General features: G+C 42.5%; 1 protein-coding gene across 2 annotated transcripts; it reads right to left on the reverse strand.

Annotated features, from left to right (window-relative positions):
* TTLL12 (tubulin tyrosine ligase like 12) lies at positions 1 to 25296 on the reverse strand. 2 transcript variants are annotated; one of them, XM_005492744.4, is made up of 15 exons: positions 25129 to 25284; positions 24092 to 24167; positions 18232 to 18404; positions 16829 to 17027; positions 15483 to 15642; positions 14768 to 14898; positions 11988 to 12064; positions 7857 to 7973; positions 7535 to 7729; positions 5903 to 6014; positions 4581 to 4732; positions 4427 to 4508; positions 3913 to 3981; positions 2304 to 2442; positions 1 to 490 (listed from the first exon to the last, which is right to left on the reverse strand). In XM_005492744.4, the coding sequence occupies exons 3-15, from the start codon at positions 18372 to 18374 to the stop codon at positions 339 to 341; spliced, it is 1728 nt and encodes a 575-aa protein (XP_005492801.1). In that variant the 5' UTR covers positions 18375 to 18404; positions 24092 to 24167; positions 25129 to 25284; the 3' UTR covers positions 1 to 338. The 2 variants fall into 2 exon arrangements, with proteins under 2 accessions (XP_005492801.1, XP_005492800.1); XM_005492743.4 differs by lacking the exon at positions 24092 to 24167 and having other exon boundaries at positions 25129 to 25296.
* Positions 25297 to 26467: the final 1171 nt, after the last annotated feature.

Genomic DNA, 26467 nt, shown 5'->3' on the forward strand with positions numbered 1-26467 from the left:
TTCAGTAAATTATAGTTTTAATGTTGACACAAGGAACTTGTGCAATGTTTCCCAGCAAGCAAGCAATCAGGTTACCTGTAAAACAAATCCTATATTCAATAAACAAGACACTTTGTCAACACACAGCTATGTTTTACAGAAAGAGCAAAAGCAAGACGAGGACAATGCAGACAAAGGGATTATCAATACAGTATATGGCATATTCTTCTGAGACAAGTTTTTTCCCCCTGGTGATCAGTACAGAAAGACAGTTGCATCAGCAGCTCATAGAACTGAAATATAAATCCTGCTGTTAAGCATATCTGACAAGGAAATTGATGGAGTCAAATCTCCTGTGGTTACACAATGCGTGTCACATGGCAGTTGTCTGTTTCATCCAGAAATAAGGTGCTGAAGACATCATTAAAAAAGGTAGGGTGGTATTTGCAGGCTCTGTCACAGTCAGGATTAAAGTTCACCTCCAAGATCTGAGGCTGCATAATTCTTTTACCTGTCAAGGCAAACACAAACATTGCTGCTTAATACAAACTCTACAGAGATCTCAAATCACTATTTTACTTTAATCCAGAAATTATGGAAAATTATTGGAAAAAGCATCTTTTGTGACCCAAACTGCCAAGCCAGCAGGGTGTTTTTGTTTCAGTGGGTTGGTTTTTATTGGAGGGACAGAAGTATGTTCTACCATCATTATGCAGAGGACAATTATCCAACAGATTCTGGAACTACTGTGCTAATTCAATGTCTCCTCTGAAATGAGAATTTGCGGCCATTCAATATGATCTCCCTGAATCAGCTGTTTTGCTTGTCAGTCTCAAACATCTTCAAGAAAACTCTGCTTCTCCTTTCACATTTCAGTACAAACCTTGCTTTCTTTAAATCTCCTAGGTATTTAGCAGTCCTGTTCCTTTAACTGCAGCCACCCCCATCTGCCACTTCATACCACTCCTAAAGGAAGTCAGAAAATTTAATTTTCTCTTAAAACTTCATCAGTTTTGAATCAAATGCATTCTGTGCAGAGAAAACCAAAGGATTTTGTTTAATGTCTGGTGTTGAGATTGTTAAGTGAGGGAATGGATAAGTGAATCCTTCTGATGGATAAGTGAATCCTACTGTGCTTTGCACAGGAGCAACAAATCTCTTTGTCCACAGGCTGCCCACAGCTTTACAGCATTGCCACTGGCACCACCCCTCACTTTCTAAAGGCCAGGGACCTGAGCAGCTCATGTTCAGCCAGGCAAGTTCTTTTACTATAGTAGTTGTCCTCAATTCAGTAATGTTTGTGAGCTGCTCTGCTTATCCCATTGAGGACACCTCTGGGACAGGTGAAACAGGATCCAGTGTGGACATAGCACAGCACATTCAACCCTTGCTCCACCTCATCTCAGCAGCAAAGGCTCCATTTTATATCTCCTGTTTCTCAATCATGTCCCTACATGAAGCAACTCAATCTTCACAGCATCAGTCCCTGCAGCAGTGGCCATGGGGCACTCACCCAACACACAACATCTAATTGCTCTGCAGCCAAATGGGAACAGGCAAGCAACTTCTCCTGTGTCCCAGAGAACCCAGTACCACACAAAGAGAGTGTGCTCTCTTCAATACTCCCTGGCAGTTTTCTTCGTCTTGGTGCCTCTGCTACTTTTATACCTCTACAAGGAACACATGTCTGAGTCAGGGACATTTACAGAACATTTCTGAGCCTCCTAGTGAGACAACAAACTATTCCGTCTGGCAGACTTTGCAACCAGTCCTCCATCCTCCACAGCTGCCTGGAAGAAAGGCTTCAGGTAGGCAGCCATGCTGTGGCACTAACATGAAGCAGCCTCACTCACATGTTCTTGCAGAGACTTGGTAAGACCTGAATGCCAGCCCTGAGGACATCAACAGCACTGAAATGGTGAATGTGGTCCCTTCCCTGTCACAGTAAGTCACTGTGCACCGAACACTGCTCCAAGCCTGGAAGCCATAGGCAATTAGATGTCTCCAAGATTTTCATAGAGAGTTGGGTATTTCAGACATTTGTTTGGGGTTTTTGTGTGTGGTGGTTTGATTGGATTCTTTTGGTCCCCTCCCCCACCCCCCTGTTGTTTTGCTCTGTTTTTCTCCAAACAGAGAACAACAGCAGCAGGGAAACAAGGATGCAGCTCAGCAGCATGGCAGATGCATCACTCCTGTTAAGCAGCATGGCAGATGCTGTCCCCACAAATTTGCAACTCCAGGTGTCAGTGGGAGGCAGAGAGAACAGACTTCTGAAAAGGTCCACAAACATAAACAATTCAACACTCAAATAAAGAGCTTCTCACCATCTCTGCTGGTGTCCCACTTAAGCATCAAGTCAATGGCATATATTGCTCTTGAAGATGGATAATTGCAGATGCCAAGAGGGGCAGGTTTAGATGTAGCAACTTGGAACAATTCAGCAAATGCCTTAAAAATACTTGCCTAGTAACAGAAAAAGCAGTGAATTCTGAATGAACAGATAGCTTCCATAAAAGCAACACACGTTTCTAATCACTTCATTCATGCAGTGTTTGAAAGAGTTTGTATCAATTGCACTACACAACAGGTGAAAATCTGCACAGTGCTGGCTTCCAAATGTGCATTTAGACCTAATGCCAACACAAAGAAAGAACTCAGCGCCAGGCAATATCCATGGATTTTTCTGGAGAGCCAATGAATACTATGGAAATCCTAAAAACAGGGCATTTAACATTAGAATTAACCCCCTTCTCAGGCATTATGCCAAGTATTGTACTTATGTGTAGAGGAGGGGAAAAAGAAAACCTAGGAGAGTTCTGTGAAAACCAGCAGTACAATTGTGAAATTCCTGCTTTTTTTCCTGCCTATTCAGTTGTAGTCTTGCTTTGTTTTGTTCTGTTCTGCAATGAAAAATCTTCTACCCATTTACACCCCTAAGAAAGGTGGGGGGGACATAGAAATTTGAAGAATGTATCACATAGGTGTTTCAAAAAACAGTCAGATATCCAATCTGGAAATGAAATAAACCAGGAAGAACACAGAGATGTGAGTCTTAGCATTGCATTTATGCTGCAGTGAATCATTCCCTCTATTTTCTGTACTACTTTGGGTAACCTACAGGGTGTATTTTTACATCTCTCTTTTCACCCCTTGTAGTCTCTTTCAGACTATTTTAAACCCTGTCATAGTCTGAGTACACAAGGATCTAGTTAAAACAAATGTGAATTCATCTAGGAAATCAAGTCACAGTTGGAAATTTATGCACTTTTGAATGAATATGCACATATAAAGGCTCAGCTATCATTCACTCTGTTTCTTCCAGCTCCTAATAAATATGGAAGAATGAAAGAATTCAGTTTTGTGCATGTTTCTGAAGTGGCTCTTCACATTCAGCTTTTTCTTTCAAGCACAAATCACAGGAAAAATGAAAATCAATGAGAGGGCCCTCATGTGCCTTCCTGCATGTTTTATGGAACTGTAGTATTTGGAGCTTCCTTTTAAAAGTAAAAAGATGCCCTGGTATGACAGAGCCATCTGTGCTCTTGTGAAAAGTCATCTGTGCAAGGAGCAGGGACAGGGCCCTGGCAAGGCTTCTAGCAGAGAGAAGCTGGGGCAGCAGCAGAAAACTCTGCTTGAGAGTAGTCAGGACTGGCTGTATTGCTACATCCAACATAAAGAATTATCACAGTGTGATCATGAAGTAAAATTCTCAAATTAAAAATACAATCCTCAAACAATCAAGTATTTGAGGGCAAATTACACAGTTTGAAGTCAAGGTTAACATATGATCTCCTTTGTGATACACAAGAAACATGTCTTCTAAGAAAAAAAATCCTAACAACCCAAGACTTCTGGAAAAGCTGGTTTGCTGAGTATAAAAAACCCAAAAGACATAATGAACATTTACAAGAGAAAGATGAGTTGCTGACTTACTTGTACTGTTGTCCAAGGATATTCAGGATATTGCTTTTCAAACAGAGGAATGAAGTCTTCACAGTGCACCTAAAACAGTTCAGTAACATCAAAGGCTGTCTTGGTCAGGAATGACAAGAGAACAGAGCATCAAATATACTTGCCATTCATACAAATGCAAGTAGAGAACTAGGGAATTAAGACAGCTCCTGAATACCTTCCTCGTTCCAGGATTTCTTGTTGTAAAAGATCAAAAGTGTAAGGCTTTGACAATGACAAGCTGTTGTTTTTTATACTTCTTTTATTGTCTCTCTCGATGTGGATTCCATTCAGAACATAGGTTTGTATTACTTTAGATAACCACAGGTGACTGGGGCAAAGAGGGGAAAGAGTCTAGGAAAGTATTTGCTTAGGACTTCAGGTATTTTGAACACCCTGTTGAAGTGGATGTGAAACAGACTATTTGCTAACAGCAAACACCAGAAGATTTTCTACCAACAGAAAGTGGAGGGAGTGTTTTGGGCAGTTTGCTCACCTGTTTCAATGTCGCACCAGGAGCGTAATTCATGACGGTGAAATGCTTCTCGTAGTCATCCAAGTCATCAAGCGAGAACACCCTAAGGAACAGAACAACCGCTCAGTTTAAGGGCTCTGTGTCAGCAGCGCAGCCTGCGAGGGGAGGGCAGCACCTGTTGGAGAAGCGCAGCCAGAACACGTCGTAGCTGTAGAGCCGCAGCGGCTGCACCGAGCGCAGCAGCACCACGTAGCGCACATCGAACTTCACCTGCCCCACGTCCTCGCGCTCAAACAGCACCGGCTCCTCGATGTACTTGCACACCACCTGCAGCACAGCACAGCTCAGTGAAGTGCAAGTGTCACACACCTACAGCACAGCTCAGGGACAGCTCAGTGAAATACAAGTGTCACACACCTACAGCACAGCACATAGGACAGCTCAGTGAAATACAAGTGTCACACACCTACAGCACAGCACATAGGACAGCTCAGTGAAATACAAGTTTCACACACCTACAGCACAGCACAGGGACAGCTCAGTGAAATGCAAGTGTCACACACCTACAGCACAGCACAGGAACAGCTCAGTGAAGTGCAAGTGTCACACACCTACAGCACAGCACAGCTCAGTGAAATGCAAGTGTCACACACCTACAGCACAGCACAGCTCAGGTGAAATTCAAGTGTCACACACCTACAGCACAGCATATAGGACAGCTCAGTGAAGTGCAAGTGTCACACACCTACAGCACAGCACAGCTCAGGTGAAATTCAAGTGTCACACACCTACAGCACAGCACATAGGACAGCTCAGGTGAAATGCAAGTGTCACTGCACCTTGGTGACTTAGGGCAGCCCTGCCTGCATTTCAGCTTTTCCCCAGAAAGGTGCACAAATAGACAACATTGCTTTTGTTCACACTCTGACTACAGGGTGTGGAAACATGGAGGCCAGGATTTTCTCATTTGTAAAAATCACAGATTTCTAACTCTGGTGACCTTGCTGTTTTGTAACAATTGTGAAGCAATTCTGTGTGCATTTCTGTACCCCAGAAAACACATGCAGTCCACATGTCACCAACAAATGGTTCTGAAGCGAGCTCCAGTGCTCACACACAGTGAGGTACAGGTGGATGTTGCAGGCTCCCTGTAAAAAGCTCCACAATTCATCTCCTGTTGGCAAGGGTGGTCCTTTGTGCCACTGAGCAACAACAACCAACCAGGGGACAGATCAATAATGTTATCAAATTGATGAGCAATGCTAACTACAGCCAGGGCAAGTTTTATTCTTTACATAAGGCAACATCAGGCTCTGTGTTCACCTCTGCAACAACTGGAGTTTACCAATTTGCAACTGAATCTACTCTGAACTGTATGCTTATGGCCAGCATATGTATTTTGAAGAATAAATTTCCTTTGTATTTTCAGACCTCGTTCTATGAAGCAGTTTTTTCAGCTCTGCTTTTTAAATCCCATTCAAAACTATGCCCTCTCACCTTTGGGCTGCTTTCCCTGTGTCTGATGATACTGTTCAGGTTGTTGGTGATGTGGGTATCCAGGCTTCTGGCCAGGTTCCATGGTTTGCATATCCAGTGATTATCTTCTCCTCTGGGAGAGAAAGTGGGAGAGCAACACCTGTAAGTATCTACCTCATTCATCCGGCTAAATATCCATTTGGCTGGATACATGTCTTCTCCCGAAAAAATACTTTATAAAGCTGTGGGCTACACTGCAAGAATTAAGACTTCTGCTGACAGCTGGGAGGAGTGGGTCTTAGGAATAAGGGAGAGAAAAGTTAGCGGTACCTTTCACAATTTTTTTTTTTAGTTAGACCTAACTCCGTCTCACTGTTTATCTCCTATTGCATCTGACTCCATCAAAACTCCATGTTTTCCCATCATGGTTGGGAAAACAACCCATCAACAGCATCACCATGAACATGCACAAGCAAGTCACAGTGTGGAATTGTTCTGCCAGGAGCCTGAGAATACTCTGGCAGCGTAGTCTGCAATTTTCCAAGACCTCAAAATCATTCACATTAAATGACACCAGAACTCATCTCTTTGGGAAAAAAACCACACAGTTTATCAGCAGCTCACACTACAGGAAAATAAAACCACACCACCATCGTCTCACTTTGTAACCCCCCGACACCTCCTGGGGCAAAATTCTTTGAGATATCCTTGAGAAAATCCAGCAATATGCTGGTCTTTCCACCTATCTTTTCAAGTCAGGACAGGATGATGCTTGATGTCCTTTCCTCAAACTATTAAAGTATCATAAAGTGAGCTAAAGATAGCATTTAACTTCTGTTTTGTTTGTTTGAAAATCCCTACCACCTCCTTCCCACTAAGCTTACATACACACTGCATGCACGGTCAGTCCTTGATGCTGAAAAGGAATTACACCAAAGGGACACGTGGCAGGTGAGCTCTCTCCTGGTCAATGCCAGTCCATAAGACATTATGTGTAGCAAATAATGGCCAAATGAAACACCTGGCAGGTGTCACCATAATAAACAGGCATCACCAAAGCAGCAACCTTTTAACCACAGTACTCCATGCCAGACAGAGCAGTAGCTAATGCTCTCTTTCTCTCTCACAAGAAGAGAAATCATAATTTCCACCCAAGGGAGCTGCACCAGCAGAAGTGTGGATTTAAAACCCTAAAAGCTCCACAACTGCTCCAGTCTAACGCTAATTTTACTTTCATAACCTTACAGAATCCAAGTACTTTAAACATTTTCCATTCCGGCTTAAGTGCAAGAACAACTGCTACTGTTCCCTTGAAATAAAATCTCACATTTGTTGCAAACACATTTTGAGGCTCTGTATATCTGTTAAACACAAGAGGCAAGATCCTGACTAGGAAAAGAGCAAAGGACTTCAACTATGTATTCAAATCACAGCAAAGTTTCTGGGTTTCAAACTGCATTGCTTAATTACTTTTACCTAAAATAAAAACCTAAAAAGCCTCTACTTTTCAGGTAAAATTCACTTGAATATAAATGCAGCAAGAGCTAAATCATGGTAGTGCAACAGCTGCCAAGCCAATATGTGGGCTCCTGGTCCTTGAGGAAAGTGAGATCAAGACAGCACAAAACCTGGGGAAAAGGAAACACAAGTCACCTTCTGTCACGTTGCTGGAAGCAGCTGATGAACTGAGGCAATTCTGTCTCGAGGTTAAAAGTCCGAGGCAACCACCTGGGCCCATCTGGTCCTCCAGCTCGCCTGGCAATGGATGCCAGGCAGTCTTTGACAGTCAGGAGGTTCTCGCATGGGAACTGATTCACCATGACCTCAGGCCTCTCCTCACTCAGCTTCCTACAACACAAACAAGTGCTTGGTGAAGGGGGAGGGCTGGGGAGGCCTCTGGGAACACAGTTTTTATAGCAAAGAAATTTAAAAAGAAGTATTATCAGGGGAATAATGAATCCTATAATTAATTAACCTATAATCTTTGAAGTGTGAGAAGTTGTAGAGGATGTCTGCCTCTCCCTCGTTGTCGGTGAATATAAAACGGGGATGTGTCAGGCTGTTGAGAACTTGAGGAATGTCTGTGAAAACCCTAGAAGAAAGAAGCACACAAAAGAAGAAAAATGTCAGTTTAGTTCCTGAAACTGATCAACTAATGCTTGAATAGAAAAAAAACTTTTATGTTTTTCCTGTATACACTCTCTGTGACAATCTCTTCTTGATTCACACAAACAACATAAATTGAAGTGGGATAGATAAAAAACTTGTGAGACATTACCTAAAAATTATCTATTCTGAGATAGAAATATCAAAGGTAGTTTAGCTCTGATAGCTTCATAAAAATAACAGTTCAGAAGATGATGACTAAACCCCTGACACAGAAGCAGTAACATGAATTCACTGTTCTACATGCAATATCCAGAAATAAGAGTGGCCTTGTGAATGCCTTCACTCCTGAAAGAGCTCTAAAAATCAACTTGCTGTCACCCACATGAAAGAAAGTAATAGGAAATCCTGTCAGCTTAATTCTGCAGCTGCAGAAGATTATTTTTGTTTGTTCAGAACTGTAAATAACCCAAACATATGAAAGTAGGTACATTAGGTATATGCTGGGAATACAGAAAACTTTGAGGCTTGATACAAATTCCTTCTCAACCTCATTTAAAATCATACAAAACACCAACCCAAACCTCACATACATTTCAGAATGTAACCAAGAATGAGGTAAATTGTTGTGTATCTTAGGAAAGTTCCCTCTCAAATAAAACCAGTGACCTGGATGCTAAAATAAGCAGATAGAAATAATGCTTGTTTTGATGACTTTATAGCTTTAAGTGAGGCCACTTAATTCAGAATTCAGCATGTTAACTCAAAAAGCAAGACTGTTTTTTATTTCACTCTCATGGTAAGGAAACATTTGAACAGAATAAAAAGACACTAATTTTTTCCATGAGAAACTACTCTATTTTCCTTCTCTCCAGATCTATTCTTATCAGTTGTAGAACTTTCCTCTCCTCATCCACTACTAACCAATTGGAAAATATATTCCCCTGAGAGACACTTCTCTAACTTCTCTAAAAAGATGAACTGCAGAAATAGCCCAGTCACAGGGGGAAATAAATTCTTTAAAAAGCAAAGTATGTAAGGTGCTTTGCATAGCTCCATGTGTGAGACATTACAATATTTATACTATTTGTGCTGAAGCCCGTAACTGACAGAGCTGACTTCACTCTGGATGAAGGGAATCAGCCTGTTGAAAGAAGCCACCAGTCCTTCCTCGCTGTTGCAACAGAACAAAATTAGTATTTCCACAGAGTCCCAGTAGCATTTCTTCCTGCAATTTGTGGCTTCTTGGCTTCTCCTTGTAAGTCTGCACACAAGGGGAAAGTGTAATACCAAATGTACTGGATCCACTACAAGTGCTGCCAAACCCACAAGCTCCCCTAACATCCACTGGTTTGGAGCAACTGTTAGTCCTTGCTGGAGCAAGAGGAAATCAAAGTGGTGACCTAAAGATAAAAGGCCAATTATATAATGCTGTAACAAAGTCCTGAAGCATCCAAAATCTCCACACAAATAGGCAAGAAAGAACACATGCAGCACAAGAAGTACTAAAATTGATCTTGTTCAGAAAATCCCAAACTGGTTCTTTACAAACACACCCTACAAGTCACCATCCCGCAAAGATCCAGTCCCAGAGCACTCAGGATTACATATTTGAAGACTTGCTAAAATGCAGCACAAAAGAAACAGGGGAGCTCAATTTAGCTTTAAGTGCAAGAACATCATTGCAATAAGATGATGGAGGTTAAGATTAGAGAGGCAATAAAGCCATTTCATTTGTTCTAAGGTAATACACTGGTAATGCCACAAAAAGACTCAGACAGGTAAGGAATGCACCAAGTCCCATTGTGGCTTTGGCAGAGGGCAGAACACCTCCACTGCAATCCTGTGTTATCAGCCAAGCTATTCTGGACCTTTCAGTCCAGTATCAGTGGCACACTGAACTAATGAAGCCAGCTAACCAAGCCTCCCAAATTATGGGTTTTTTCCCCTGAAGTTTTTTCCCCTGGTCTCACTGAAGTCCTGGAAGGGATGCTATGAACTCTGGGATTAAAGATGACATTCAGTGAAATGATACAAGTAAGATAAATATGTTTAGATGTTACTTAACTTGAAACTTTAAATATCTAAAACTAAGAAGCAGTTATGAGAATCAACTCCCATAGCACAGAGCTGACAAGACCAACCAAAACAAAGAGTTGCCTCACAACAGCTCTTTGGACATTTTAAAACAGTAACTGATGTAGCTGAAAAGAAACATGAAAGAGAAGATCAAAAGAAACAGAGATGATCTAGCCCAACACCAACTGGAAAGACTTTCCCTAATAAATCTGTCTTTGAAGCATTTAGTTCTTTGATTCTTTTTTTCCATTCAGCAATCAGCACAGCTGGATAGAGCAATCTCCCTAGGGCAGCAGTTACTATGCTACAAGCCCTAATTAAACCTATAAATTTGCTGTATCAAACTACTTGTACTCACTCCCCTGCTTTTCAGGGCTCAGGTTAAACATTTATTTGATCTTCCACTCTCTGTCTTAACTCTGCTTGGATACAAGATGCTAAGAGTTTGTTCCAGGTTCTAAACTCTGCAGCTTGAATTTCTTCTGAATCCCCTAAAACAGCAGCAATCCACAAAGGAGAGCACAAACATCATTAACAGGCTACACCCATCTACCCAGCTCCACATGTTCCCCATCTGTCTGCCCAGGGTGACAGCCCTAAAACCTTTAGGGAAAGCCAAGAGCACTGGAAGGCTGCAGCTCCCACTCAGTCATCTGGACTCTGAGATGCTGCTCTACCTGTGGAGGAGCATTAGTACACAAAATTCAGAGCTGAGAGAGACCTAACAGCCTCCTGTCCAGACATGAACAAGATAAAGGAAAAGGGAGGGAAGCCCTTAAGAGTACATTAAATTTCCACTAAAATTTACATTAAAGAGTGGATTAAATTTCTTAGAAGAAAAGCAGGAAGAATTTCATGTGCTTCCCGCTCCTTCCCTGCCTAATGTGAGTGCCATTCATTTGAAATGCAAGATACAAACTAAAGAGGTTTCTGCCTCTATCAGAATGCATCTGCCTTTGACTCCTGCATCTGAGTACATCAGATGAAAAGTATCAGCTTTTGCTTATCCTCACATGTAACCAGAGATTTCAACTACAAATGAAACTTTGACTACCACTGGCCTCTCCACAAGAAGTGACTTCTGATTCTCAGTAGTTCTCCTCAAGTAAACTTCATCTAGGGAGTAACAAATCAACACAAGAAGCTGGTGTGTGAGTACACCTACCAAACACATTTTCGTGCAACTTTAGCATTTAAGCAAAAGGTTTCAAGCAAGAACTGTGATCCCAGTGTCAGACCACAAACATCCCAGAGAGCAACTCACAGCACATGCTAAGCAATGGTTTGTCCTGGAATAAAACCAGTAACAAGGCAGCCTGGCCATGCAGCACCACTGTTTTTGCTCAAAAAAATCTCTTATCTTTGCAATGTTCTTCCAGCTTTCTTCTGAAATGGTTTCACAGCATACAGCTCATTTTTGTAGTAAACACATGCCCAATCTAAAACATCGCAGGTTTTTATAGGATTCCTGTTTGGTAATGCCATCTGAACAAGGGGAATAGTCTGTTATACTCACACAGCACATAGCAACCCCTGAGGACATACATGCTATAATGCAGAAGACAAGTCTTCAGTGCCTCTTCTACACCTTAAATCATTCTTAGAGAAAACAACACTGTGTAACTTAGTGTTAAAACATGATGCAACTTTTCTTTCACCGGAAGGTGGCACTTACTAAAAAAAAAGAAAAAAAAACCAAACTGAATTTATTTTTTAGAAATTATGTAAGCGACAATTCATTCACTTTGAAGAATAAATCCAAGAGCAGTAACTAGAAAGTCAGAATTTTAGGCAAGTGGCTCCATATAAACCCACCTTTAACTTGCCTCTGTTCAAAGATGGAAAAGGCTGTTCAGCCTGAACACACTGCAATTACTGCACATTATCATGATAAGAAAACATTTTGTTTGTGGATACGTACTTGAAAACTTTGTCTTTGGCATAAACTGGTGGATTGATCGCTACAGGAAGTTTTTCCTTGTTTTCTGCTAAAATTGCCTAGAAAACAGAAAACCACAAAAAGTTAATTCCAGGCAGAAGGAAAGAGTTCATTGCATGTCTTACTCCATTCTCTTTGGTGCAAGTGAATTTCAGGAAAGTCATAATTCCATTATGTTGTGTACTATGTTGTTCAGAAAAAAAAAAATCAGTACAAGAACAGAGGCAGAAGGAAATCCTAACAGTAAAAAGGAGTAAGAAATAAGGCTTCAAGACCAGAGCACATCAACACTGCTGAATGACCCTGAGAAATTCTTGTCTCCTAAACATGAAAAAAAAATTCCTCAAATCACAGCCAACCATATGCAATAGAAGACAAAGTTGTTGTATTTCCAACAAAATGAAAGATTGACCATTTAGTTGTGATACTTTGTTACAGATGTCTAAAAATATTATAGGATGTTGGAAGCCAATTCTGCTCCTGTGAAAATGAGCAAAATGTTTTTTGCAGTCCTCAGCAGTAACCATGCCTGCAATGTCTCTCTCCATCCTGTACAGCCCCCCTCTGACTGCTAAAAGGAAATACACTTTGGCATCCCTGCTGATGCCCTGCAAAAGGAAGCAGCTCTCAGAAACTCTGGGACAGGAGAAGTACATCTTGAGAAAGAAAAGCAGCTGCTGCTGTGCAACAGCTCTTTGAATTCCAGCTGATCCAGACTGTCATAAATTGCAGTGAGGTGTCTGTCCAGCCACATATGTACCTCTTTACCTTTAAGGTTGGTATAGCAATAAAATCCTGCATAAGTGGAAAGAGAAACAAAACCACAATGGTAATCAAAGATCTTAGACACCCCCTTCTGAAAACTTGTGAGAGATTACCTAAAATTATATATTCTGAGATAGAAATATGAAAGGTAGTTTAGCTCTGACAGCTTCATAAAAATAGCAGTTCAAAAGATGATGACTAAACCCCTGACACAGAAGCAGTAACATGAATTCACTCTTCTACATGAAATATCCAGACTGGGCAAGAACAAATACACAATAATGGTTGCAGTCACTCCAGAAAAAGAAAGGAGCCTGTACTTTTAAGGTGAGAAGATTACAATTCTCAGAACAGTACCAGAAGATGCATTACTGTGTTTTTTGCAGCTCAAACCCAGGGAGCTGTTGAAATCTCCCCAGTCCCATGAGATACTTCCTCCATCCCAGACATTCCATTAGAAGCTGCCTCCCCTGACACTTGCTTCTGCAATCAGTGCCCCATCATCACCCACAGCATCATCTAAGTTAGTTACAGCCTTTGTGGTCTGTGTTGGAAACCGGAATTGGATAACAGAATAAAAAACAGGTATCAAAAAGTTATGCCAAAATGTTGCTGAGTTGTCACAGCAACTAGGATTGTTTTACATATAATGAGAACTGTCAGCAACATGGTATCTCTTTCTGGCTGTATCACCTTTCTAGCTGTATCTAGCTGTATCTCTTTCTAGCTGTGTCACCTTTGGTGTCTAGGGATGTGGCATGCCCTGAGCCACTCCTCACTGGTTTGTCACTAGCTGAGACTTTCTTTCACTCTAGAATGTCCAGCAGTAAATGAAAGCTCTGTTGGTTGGTTCTAGCATCAGCAGAGCTCTCATCTCCCCTCAACAGCTGAGTGGCAGAGACAGTTTAAAAAAAAAGCTACCTTGAAAAGATGTTTTTAAGGTAGAGTGGTAAAGGAGGATTCTGGACTTATTTGCCACACAGTTCCTTAACTTGACCCGATCATACCAAAACGGAATTAAAACATGCAAAAGTTGCCTTCTCTGAGACCAAGGCTCTTTTGCCAACAGAATACATATAGGACAAACTCTGGGTGCATTGCTGTTCCTCTGTTAATGCAAAGTACAGCTCTTCCAAAAATGCAAAATCACAACCAATCCATCTGCCTTGGGTTACAAGACAGCCCAGCTATTATGAGTGTACAACTTTACCAAGCAGAAGCAGGTTAACTACACTTCTGACTAGATATTGTTAGTAACAAGCTGGATAGAGCATTTTCTGCCTCTCAGCCACCATAAAGAAACACAGGGTAGGGGTTTAGAAGCTGTATTTTGAATGCTATTAGTGGCCAGTAGCAACCTCATAGGTATCAGCTTCCTCATTTTTCTAAGAAGTGAATCTCATGTAGACATTGTTCATGACAAGGAGATTCCAAACATTAATTTCACATCTTTAAAATACCCCAAACGTTTATTAGAAAGGAAACAAACTGAATCAGTACTTTAGAAGCATGCCGACAACTTAAAAATGTTTGTGCTCCAATATTTATTAGTCCTAAACCACAACATAGCCCAGCATCCAGTCTGAAAAATTAAACTTATCTTACACTAATAAAACATATCTTTCTGTAATTCAATACTGAACAGCAATGCTACAATAACAAATTCAATCAATAAGCCGAATAGGCAATGTATTAAACATCTACCTGTAAGATGGATGCCTCATATGAAGTACCTTGTAGTGTGCTTATAAAAATAGCCATGCAATACAGCAATAAAATATTAAAACTTGTTTATGTTGCTCCAGTATTTAAATACTTAAATATTACATATAAGACATTTCTTATCTCACTGTGCTCTGAATTGTTTTTTTATTTTAATGGCTGTCCTTTGAATCAGTCTTTAAAAAGAAGCAAAATCAGAATTCTTGCAATGCTTTTCGAGACTCTGCCTCTTATTAAAAGAGATAAGATATGGAATTAACCTGTTAAAATCATACCTGGTAATGCTCATCTGGTGGCTCTGGAGTGGAAGAGCTGACATCCAACACTTCAGGCAGCCAGGGTAACAAAACACACTTCCTGATCAGGCGATCCGTCTCCCCATGAGCGTAATCACGAGTGACCTCATCTGCACCAAAACCAGGAGAACCTTTAGGAACTGCCTTTCATTTCCCACTGAAAATCTTCAAATGACAGCTGCACAGTCAATACCAGCACAACTTTTGTTATTTAAATGAAAAATTAGAGATAATTAATGAAACATGATAAAAGAAGTATTATTTAAGATGTTTATCTTCTCCACATGATGGAGGCAGAGGCTGACCCCTGATTCAGATTACAGGAATAAATCATTGGCCTGGTGTTTCCCAACTTTCAGAGCCTGACTTTCCAACTCAAAGCTACAAACACAGATTTTAGGGGATTTTTTTTTAATCCCTTAGATGACTGAATCTGCAGTTTCACTAAGGTAGTGATGCAAGATTTAAATTCTCTGTCAATAGCAACATTTTTGGACTGCTAAAAGGTCTGTATCCTAAAATACAGAAATATTAGACAAAGAGAACTTTTATATTTGACACTGTTACAAGAATGCAGCCATTTTGGTCTTGAAACATTCGTTCTACTGTGAAATGTTCAATGATTTTGTAAGAACTGGCCCATCTTCTATTGCAAACTTTAAAGAAAACCCCAGCTCCTCAGACACACACTCACCACCAGTTTCAAGGTCTCTCAAAGGCCAGAGAATCGTGTAAGCAATTTGTTGAGGCATATAAAACAGAGGGGCTGCTGCAAAACTTGGCTGGTCTGAATGCTGAATGCGTGATCCAAATTCATCCATGATGTACCAGACAGGAACCTTCTCCTCTGCAGTCTGCATGAATAAACAGAGGGGGACATCTTGCACACATGGAGTGCAGGAAAAGCTCCATGACACAGAGGCACTGGCAGCACCTCTACACCACTTCTCAGATTCCTCCTTCAGCCTCCTCTTTCTTGTGCTACTGCTATTGCCTACCAGACCCACTTTCCCTGAACCAAACCAGCTGCTTAAAACAGCTAAACCAGCAGAAGGCTGCTTGGCAGGATTAGTTTTCCTTCAGTTTCTCTCAGAATCAATCAGCTAAAAAGCGTCTGAAGCTTAAGTGTGAAGGAGAGCAACACTGCCATCTGCAACAACAGCTAGCTGCAAGTGTGGAGGCTGCATCGTCAAAGTGCCCCCCCCTTCCTGCAACACTCATAATGAAAAAATCCTGAATGAGAAAATAAACTTCAAATTGCTTGGTAGCATTAATGTGGCCTTTTTATGGAGGCAGAAATGGAGCAGAGAGAGTAGACTTGAGGTATTTCCTATAAAAGTGAACAGAAGACAAGTTCAGCTACGGGATGAATTAATTGTCTTCTGGAAAATCACTTTTCAAGTAGTAGCACAGATAATTCCATTTCACTCACACGCTATTCATGACAAATTGAGAAACAAAGAGATAGGATAGAAAGACTCAGAGATACTGTTCAGTTTTCCCTTTTATTTAAGGAAAAAGTCACACTGAATCCCCTTCTCAGGGATTTTTCAGACCTGATTCTACTGTGAGTTAAATTCGAGCTTAAATGATAAAGATGACCAGTCCAGAGAACAATCTCAAGACTCTGAGCTAACAGGGGCAGTCTGCTCATGCTCTCACTTCTCAGGGCTAGCCCTGCCCATCCTGCATAGGGCTGAGGCCAAAGAATTAATTTTTCTCCTCTTTAATTCAAAAGACTCAAAAAAACATTGGAGCTCCAATGCAAACGGTACAATAGGGTTTTCACCTGCACCCCAAGGGTTGTAGTCCCTCAAAAATGGCACATGTGCACTTGAGGCGTTTGAAGGCTCAAGACATGTTTGCACAGTGCTGAAGGACTACAGAGGGCAGGGTGACCTTGTGTGGTCTTACCCACACACCCTAAAAGCAGCATCTGCTCTTCTTCCAATGAGAAAGAACACCTGTAAGGATCTTTGCTAATATTCATGTATTGGAACATATCCACCCCAAAATTTTTAGCGTGCCGTACATTCTTACCCCTTGAGAGAGCTGGTAGGTCTGGCTGTACTTCCACATCTCCTGCAGCACATGCTGGATGCTGCCCTCGTCGGGGATCTCTCCGTGGAAGGCGATGCCCATGAGGTTGGCCATCCTGTGCAGCAGGCCGGGCACCTGGCGCAGCTGCTGCCGCGCGTGCTCTGCGCGGAACGTCCAGGCGTGGTCCACGAGGAACACGCTGCAGGAGAGTTGGGGTGGCACCAGCCCGGGTGGGGTTACCCCCAGGGCTCTCTCACACACACAGACACAGACACACACACACACACACGTGCTCTGAACAAATTATTGTACAATTATTGTATCCCAGATTCCACAGACACATGAAACCTCACTTAATTTTAGAATTAAAGACTCCAGAGAATGCTAAGGTCAAGCTCTTTCAAAATGTTAGCAAACAGGTGTGGTGGTGTTCTGCTCCCACATTCAAACTACCTGAATGCTGCAAAGAAGCCCAAGATTATCACAGGAGTTGGTTCTGAACTTGATAATTCAAGTGTATTGTCAGATTTAGAAAGGTGATTACTTAGGTTAAGGCAGGGGTATAAAGGCACATACCTATGAATCTTTGTTGGTTTTACTCATCAAGCTTAATTTAATTTTTTAGAGTTTGCATGTTTACCAAAGATCTAAAAAGTATGAATGGTCTCACAGAAGTTTTACAGAACTGAGCAGAACTGAACTTAGATCTCCAGCAGAGATGACGTCATCTCACTGCTTTTAATTAATGTATGACAAATACCCTGTTCTATATCTGAAACCAGTAAGAACACAAAAAGCAGTAGTATAAACTTTACTATAAACTAAAGTTGTTTCTTACACAACTTTATATAGTCTTATACATGCTTCCTAGTCTTACACCTATGACAGATAAGCTGATTGTTAGCAAGAGAACAGTAATTTAATATACTAAATTCCACACACATGCACACAACCACTCTTGAACTATACTTCAGCCAACTGAAGGAAATGGAAGCCCACAGAATATTACTGTGAGTACCTTCTTGGCATGAGGAGATCACAAGTATTTCTTTAGTTTTTTTTCCACAGGCACACAGTCTTGCAGATACAAAGGTTTGCTTTATTTCTGCAGAAATCATTTCAAGGTTGCCTTTTCCTTATTTTCTCCCTGAATTTACTAAAAACCAATTTCTAAATATCTTCCTGCATGATTGAAAAAGGAACCACATTAAGATGTTTGTGCTCCCAGTACCCTGTGCAATGGGTGCTTCATAGCATACATCTTTCCTCAAACATGCAGCTATGTCTTAGAGATGGAATGAGGATTTCTGAATAGGTTCCAACCAGTCTCAAAGCAAGTCACTATTATTTTAGGGTTTCACACCACTCAAAGACTGAACAATATTTTCAAAAACACAACTCACCTATTGGGATTAGAGGCCTGAAGTCCATTCTCATTTGTTACAATAACTTTGAAACAAGGTCCATTTCCAGGATTTGGTTTTTTAAATTCTTCTTCCATTTCTTCATCAACTTCTTCCTCCTCATCCACCTCTTCTACTTGCATTATTCCAAAGTAGTCACCAGCATCAAATATCTGAGACGGAAAGTGCAGAAAATATCATGCAACTGGATAAGATAGAACTCTGATATGCACAATGAGACACCTGCAGACATTTCTTCCCTGTAATCTGATAAAAAATGGCATTTTTAACTTAAGAGATGAATGAACAACAGTATTTATTCTTTCACATTTTAACAGAGCTGTTTGTTTGGGAAGTTTCTTTAGTCAATACTGGCAGGAAGCTTTGTTGGTTTCTTTGGCAGCAGCAGGTCTACTAATAATGATTGTCTATCAGTTTAATGCCTCACTAAGAATTTTAGAGGCTGAAAACAGAATACCCTTGCTCAACCTTTGCTAAAATCAGTAATTTAAGACCTGCAAAACTGAGTGTTACCCAGGCTCCACCACCATACTGAAGTACATTAAGGTCCCTGAAGAAAAAGAGCTTTTCCCAATTGAGTTCTGAACCATTAAGAAATCTCAGCCTGCTTCTCTCTCTCTTCTTTCCCTATTAAAGGAACTATCAGTGCTTACTCACCCCCAGGTAAATTGGGAGACTCCTTATACTGCTATATATCAAATTAAGTTTCATACACTTATGTCTACTAAGGTGCTGAAAGGGGTTTGTTTACATTCTTGCCCACTCTGGATGCAACAACTCCATCCAGAACATAGAGAAATGAGGGCAGTCACCACACAGGGCTCCCTTCCCAAACAGTGGGCTTGCATATCTGGCAGAACTAAGACCCTGCTGACAACTCTCATCATTTCAAAATGAACATATGCTTTTAGGAAGACAAAAATAGGTAAAGCCTCCAAAGACTGTTGAAATTTTTCAGAGAGAATTATTTTGCTAGAATCACTCACATACTACCTAATAAATCAGGCTTGGGCAGACAGATTATTTGCCTCAATCAAATATGACTAAAAAGTAGCAGGGAAGGAGAAAGGTCTAAAGTGTGAGCTCTCGAGTTACTGGTTCAACACTCCAAACCTGCAATGGCTCAACACACAGCCTGCAATGCCACATTATTAAAAATCATTACTTCTATATATTGACAACTTCTTAGCTGTAAAATGCCAGTGGCAGCAACAAGCTTTCATTTGTTCAGGTGAGTGTTTCTACAGGACAATTATTTTTGTTAAGCCTCAACAGGAAGGTGATGAAATCAACTCCACAACTGTGAAGAAAGAGCACCTAGAAAAAGCAGACAGTTGCTCAAAGAGGGAGTGTCCACCATTACAGGGAGAAAGTCAGCAGGACAGCAACAGCTACTTCTCATCTTAAGCCACAGTTCACAGATCAGATTCAAGGAGAGAAGTATCTGAAATTCCCTTCTGAGGAACAGGGGATGGTATTTTCCTCTGGCATGGCGGAAGCAAAGGGGAGGGGGCCACGTTGGATAAAAAATCATAGAATGTCTTGGGTTAGAAAGGCCCTTAAAAGATCATCTTGGCTCCATCCCTGCTGCCACGGGCAGGGATGCCTTCCAGATGCTAACAATAGCTAACAGCTATTAGCTGCTATTAGCTAACAGCTTCTTAGCTAAATGCTAAGGAGATGCTAACAGTATGCTGGCTAATACATACATATGCATCTTTTTAGGGTAAAGAAAATTACTCTCCAAACAAACTTACTAGAGATTAAAGCTGCACCTATTTAAAAAAAGAATAAAATCAGAAACTTAGTTTCTTTCACTTCAGCAGGTATCAAAATAGCAGTTCCAATTTATTTCTAGTTTTCCAGTTGCTAGAAGAGAATAACATTACTCAGTAGTAAGCAGTATCAAAACCTCTTGCTGTTCTAATAGTAGCTTTCAATGCTTTTTAAAGTCTCTGCATGGCTGCCTTGAAAATTTGTAGTTATTGAAATTCATGTAGCTGCAGGCAGGTCCCAGCAAAAGAAAGAGCCCTGCCCTGTGCTCACAACTAATTTTTGTCAGATTGGCTCCCAGCTGGGTGAGCTCCCTGGTCAGGTTTAGGGCACAAATGCTAATCCCAGCCCATGGCAGCCAGCAAACACGTTCCTCTCTTCCCTGAAGTGACACTTCAGTGCCCCTGTCCGGATCAAGGGCCACCCTCAACAACCTCCTTAGCCAGCAGAGAAGTGACAGACAAGTGAGTGGGAGCCATCAGAAAACGGAAAGTGTAAGTGGGAGCCACTTGGCATGTGCTGCATCGTGGCCCCGTGTGTGCTTTCCACACTTGGCTTTTGTCTTGAGGAGTTTGTGAGAGGGACAGGAGGCCAGCCATGGCTGACTCAGCCTCAGCCTCCCCTCAGGATAGGCTCCACCTGTTTACCAAACACTCACAGTGAATATCGAGTTCCTCCACAACACTAAGGGGAAGCTGTTGCACTTTTATTTTATTTTATTTTTTTGTATTTAATATCATCTCAAGACTGAAAAATGAAGGGATTCCAAATGCCCTAAGCCAAAGTTTGGTCTTTTCCTCTGGCAAATTATCAGATTTTCGAGGCTGTAGCACTTGCATTTAGCATAAAATCTCCACTTTTAATACCTTTACAGAATTATGCTTAATGAAAAATTTCTTCTAGAGAATTTATAACCACCTAAAAGTGAACTATGTGTACTCCTCACCCAAAGCAAATCACACTTCTCGCAGCAGCAGCAGCTCAAGACCATCTTAATCAGCGGCTTTTTGTGAGGGTTTTGCTGTTTTTAAACTCACAGTTGATAATACAAGCAGTTCAGCAGTTCACTGATGGGTTTGGCAGAAGCACCTCGGGGTCAGTGTGGATACACAGACAGTTTTGTGTGTCCTGTCTTCCTCCCTCCCTCTGAGCCAGGCTGTCACACTGAACCTATTAACACAGCAGCTCCATTAAGGGAATCTTAAGTAAGCTCCTTAAGCAAAAACTAGCTGGATAAGATCACATCACCAATCTGAAAAGTAATCTCTGGCTTGAAGCAGAACAGGGAGAGCTCACATTAAGTATTCCACCAGCGCAACCAATAACTTCTAGACAGCAAAAAAGCACCAACACATTCCAGTGGCACAACTGCTTGCAAGTAAAACATGTTTGGGCAAAAAAATCCCTCCCTCTGCATGTTCAGGTACAGCTCCAACCCAACCAAGCCCAGCAAACCACAGAACTTGATACCAAAGCAGCACATGTCATGACAATTACCACACAGGCATCTCTAGCAAATTCCTTTAAGGCACACTGGAAACTGCTCTGAAGGCCACAGGGAACCTCTGAGCAACAGGCTGCCTTCCACTGCTCTGGAAATAAAATCTAGCAGTATTACCATGCTGCACTCCTTCTGGTAATTAATTAAGAGCCTCCATTTCTAACTGGGATGAAACTCTAAGCAGTCTTTTGCCAGCAGCATCTGAGGGCTACAAAAATCTCCCTGCAATACAGAGAAGCCTGCAAAATAACTTAGTGTATGGCTGGAATAGAAAAAGAAAAGATTATGAATAAATTAGATGCAGGCACTGTATTTTCCAGGCTTATAAACATACTATACAGCTTATCCAAGAGCATAAGAAACATCCACTACACTAGAAACACAATTTTAGCACTTATAATGAATGACTACACATGCATATATTTTATTTTTCAAGTTTCTGTCAGTAACACAAAAAGAATTTCCTCCCAACAGATGCTGAATGTTAAATGCAAAACAAATAACTAAATGCAGGTTTACCAATCCAGCAGTTACACCATGTTTTGAATGAGCAATCCAATTACATAATGCTCTCAGAAGGAAACCTGCTCCAGCAGATCCCAAGGTAAATTAAAAAAAAACCCCAAAACAACCAAACCCTCCACTTCTCACAGGCTTTGGTGTACACAGTGGAGGGAGGGTGCATTCACTCTCTATGTTGAAATACATGTGACAGTGTTCAATAGCAGCTGCTTGGGCTGGGTTCTAGAGATATTGATGCAAGAGATATTTTTATCTCTATTATAGATGCAAATTTTTTCAAGTTCTATGCTAGAAAGTTTTAATCTTTGCAACAGGTTAGGACAAAGGAAAAATTCCTCCCATTTAACACATGTCACAAGGAAACTCATCCTATGTTCTACACTGCCCTGGGATTTTGTCCCCTAAGTTATACTTTATTACCTAGATTCCCAAAACCATTTCACCCCTTCCCCTCACCTCCTTTTCTTTCTTTACTGCTGCTCCTCCAGCCACTCTGCATAGTCCAGTTCTAAGGAACCTCCTGTGACTCTGTCTCTACCTGCTCAAGAGGTTATCCCAGTCCACAGCACTCCTCATAGTAACTTTTCCTGGACACCCCAATTTTCTCCAGATCCTTCTTCTGGGCAAAAACCAGAAGGTGCAGCAGTAGAGACAAGCACTCTGAGCAGCTTGCTTTATCTCCCAAAGCTCACTGAAATAATTAAGTCTCTTTTTCCACACACACTGGGACATTTAGTACAGAAGAGCCTGCTCAGCCACTACTGCAAGTAAAATGAAGCAGCAGGAGCAGTCTGCTGCCTTAGGGCATGTGCTTTCTTCCTTCTGCCTTTCCTCATCCCAGCCTCCATAAAAACATCTCTCCTTGCTCTATTGTCCTACCTTCTCAGTGTCACACCTCCCAGCACAGCTGCTAACAAGCAAGGATCTCAGCCACAGGTCACGAATCTCAGGCCTGCATTAGGTCACAGCACAGGCTCAGTTTGCTACCTCCAGCTTCACACTGGCATGTGGAAATGTAACAGCTCTCAACTCTGGGTTTTCTATGCTGCCTTCTGTTCCATCCTCTTCCAGGACATCCCTTCTCATACCCTCCTACCTAAGCACAGCAGCAGATATTCTGGGGTGGTGTTCTCAGGGGTCCCAGGAGGAGGGAAGAGACGAGGATCTGACTCCATGTTTCAGAAGGCCTGATTTATTATTTTATGATATATATTATACTAAAACTGTACTAGAGGAATAGAAGAAAGGGTTTCATCAGAAGGCTAGCTAAGAATAGAAAAAGAATGATAACAAAGGTTTGTGAGTGACCAAGACAGTCCAGACAGCTGGGCTGTGATTGGCCATTAATTAGAAACAACCACATGAGACCAATCACAGATGCTCCTGTTCCATTCCACAGCAGCAGACAATCATTGTTTACACTTTGTTCCTGAGGCTTCTCAGCTTCTTGGGAGGAAAAATCCTATGGAAAGGATTTTTCATAAAACATGTCTGTGACAATATTCCTGCTCCAAGTTCCTTGCATGAGTACTTACTGAGGGGGGTGTAATTCCACAAGGAGTTTGCTTGAGATAGTATAGATTTTCAGTAATCTTCTCTGTAATAAACACATATTCCTGTTATTAATACTACCACACAACTGACTGAAAGCAGCAGGAACATAATCAGACCCTTCCTGACTATAAACACTCATATCATGACTTGCAATGCTTTTCTCCTGTTCCTACTTCGGAGCTGAGATGGGGAAAAGAAGTACTCAGGTAATTAGAAATTACTTTACCTGTACATGGGTGTTAAACTGCAGTTCCCTCACCTTCTCTACCATTCTATACTACCAGTTTAAACTTCTCACCCCATCTAAGCCATTTCTCCACTGCTTATCCTGCCTTCCAGCAAACCACCACTAGTTGCTTTCTCCAGTTATCAGATCTCTTTCTCTCCCCAGGACTAGAAATTCACCTCATTCATATCTTCTTCTCCAGGTGAACTCCTCCAGTCTCCCTCAAGAACTCTCAATTCTCCAGAAGAAAGGTTTTGGCTTACCTCTCTTTCCTGCCTCAGCTCCTTGTTCCTTTACTCCCACAAATCAAAGACAGCTTTCCTCATCACTGAGGCTGGGCTGCAGATGTGCAAACAGAAAAAAACTGTCTAAATACAACCCGTGTCTTTACAATCTGTTTAAAATCACTCATTTTCTTGTCTTTGTTTCTCTTCCCTTTCTCTTTACAAAGCTCCAGGAAGCAAGCAGATGGTTGCTACAAAGGTGAAAAGGGATACTCCACCCTGCAGTGTGCCTGTGCCTCCACACTCCCTTTAGCTCAGGGCCAGGGGCCAGCTTCACCTGAAGAGCACTGCCCAAGCCAGGTAACTCATGCACACATGAGATGAGCTGGCTGAGCTCTGCACAGTTATAAGTGACCGCAGGGCAGATCTGCGTGGAACTGAACTGGAAAAAAAAATTAAAAATCAGGCAAAAGTCAATCCAAACCATAATGAATCAAGATATGACAACATCCTTACTCTAACACTATTACGGTTGCTGTTTTTTCTTAACCCTCTTTCATAAAAAGCTGAAGGGTTGAGGACACTGTCCTGCATTTGCCCGGGACAGAGACAATTTTCTTCTGTGAAGTTGCTAAAGTGCAGTGGTTTTTTCAATTCATCACCTCTCTCCAGTACTATATCGCTAGTTACAAGGCTTTCCAAACGCTTCCAAACTTCACGCCGACAACAAAAAGACGAAATCAGATATGTACAATACACCTGACGTCTTTTACAGCCCCGAGCTTCAGTCTCGGTAACACAACCCGCACCGTGCCTTTCCCGCTGTCCCCTGCTAAGCAACACCGGGACTCTCATGTCTTCTTCGCCCAGGGCTGCAGGGGCTGCCCTCAGCACGGCTCTCCACGGCCACTGCCACGGCCGCAGCTTGCCCATCTCGAGGCTGCTCCCTCAGCGCGGCTCTCCCCGGCCCGGGGCTGCCCCCTCAGCGCCGCTCTCCCCGGCCCGGAGCTGCCCTCCGGGGCTGCTCCCTCAGCGCGGCTGTCCCGTGCGGAGCCGCCCCAGCGCTGCTCACCCACCTCTCCGCGCAGTTTGCGGCTCAGGCTCTCCCAGTACTGCGTGGGGACCCGCGATGCGCGGAGCGCGGCCCCGTGCAGGGCCACGAAGGCCGCCAGATCCTCCTCGCCCTCTCCCGCCATGGCCGGGCCGGAACGCGCCGGGCGGGGCCGAGGGCGGGCGGGGAGGCGGGAGCGGCGCTCGGGGCGTTCCCGGAGCGTTCCCGGAGCGTTCCCGGAGCCGCCGGGGTTCGGCTCTGGAGCGCGGTGAGAGCCGTGGGCCCCGGGAGCGCCGCGAGGGTTTCAGGCACCCTGGAGGAGAAGGGCCCTGAGGAGGCTTCAGTCTGCCGAGCAGATGCGGGTTCTGCTTCTCTTTTGTTCTTCTTCTGCCCTTGAGCGTTAATAAAATTTACAGTGTTTGTGGTGCAGTGCTGGCCACAAGATGTTTCTTATTTCCACGGTGTTTTAGGGACTCTTCTGGAAGGCCCCAGCCATAGCCCCTGAAGTGGGTGCCGGGTGGGATGTGAGGCATGGCAGGCACTGATTGCTGGCCACAGCCGTGGGAATTGCTTCGTGTGAGTTGTGATGCTCAGGAAAAACATAGTGTGAGTCATTTATTGAATTGAACCTTTTTTATTTTGAACGTTGACAAGGAAATTTTAACATGTTAGCCTGACTTAAACATCTGTCAGTACAAGAGGGAGTGTGTTTTTTGCAAGCATCTGTAGCGGAGTGCTGGCTTTCAGTTCTTTCATTGGATGGTTTAGAAGAGATTTCTGAGAAAATCTCTTCCTTCCAAGATTTTGTGGAGAACAGCCTAAACCAGTTTAACCTGAGGCTTTTTAAACATGACTGGTAGCTTTGGTCTTGCCTCAGGTATGGTTGTAAAGCTCCAAGAGCGAAGCCAGGTGTCTGACACTGCTCAGAGCACAGGTCAGGGCTTTGCTGTGCCCGCTGCTGCTGCTGGGAGCACCCACACCGCTCCCTCTGCACATTATCTGCTCCACAGACTGTGGAAATTCCTTTTCCTGCCAGCCCATCCTCAAATCAATTCACTTTCGGTGCTGCTTGCACTGGCAGTGCAGCACTGTGCTGGGAGGAGAGTCCTACAGCCCTGGAAATAGTCAAGTTCAAGAAATCTGATCTAGTGGCTGGTCAAGAAAGTTTCGCTTTCACAGACCATTGCCAGTGGAGAATATGCCATGTTGAAGAAGTACCTCTTTGCTCTCTGCCCTGTCTACTGTTGCTGGACTGGTGTCCTCTGTAACTACCCAAGGGTAGCAACAATCCCTTTCTCCACATAGTCACAGAATTATTCAGGAGGAAGGTCTATAAACTAAAGGACTACAGTAGATTGGATGGG

This window comes from Zonotrichia albicollis, chromosome 4 (genome assembly GCF_047830755.1).
Source record: "Zonotrichia albicollis isolate bZonAlb1 chromosome 4, bZonAlb1.hap1, whole genome shotgun sequence".
Taxonomy (NCBI): Eukaryota; Metazoa; Chordata; class Aves; order Passeriformes; family Passerellidae; genus Zonotrichia; species Zonotrichia albicollis.

Excerpts from the sequence above, each read along its gene's own strand:
- TTLL12 (XM_005492743.4), bottom strand. The coding sequence starts at position 25,248 with ATGGCGGGAGAGGGCGAGGAGGATCTGGCGGCCTTCGTGGCCCTGCAC. Across the intron at positions 12,065-14,767 it reads CACCAGATGAGCATTACCAG|GCAATTTTAGCAGAAAACAA; the intron begins GTATGATTTTAA and ends TCTGTTTTCTAG. Across the intron at positions 7,730-7,856 it reads TCACACTTCAAAGATTATAG|GAAGCTGAGTGAGGAGAGGC; the intron begins GTTAATTAATTA and ends TTTGTGTTGTAG.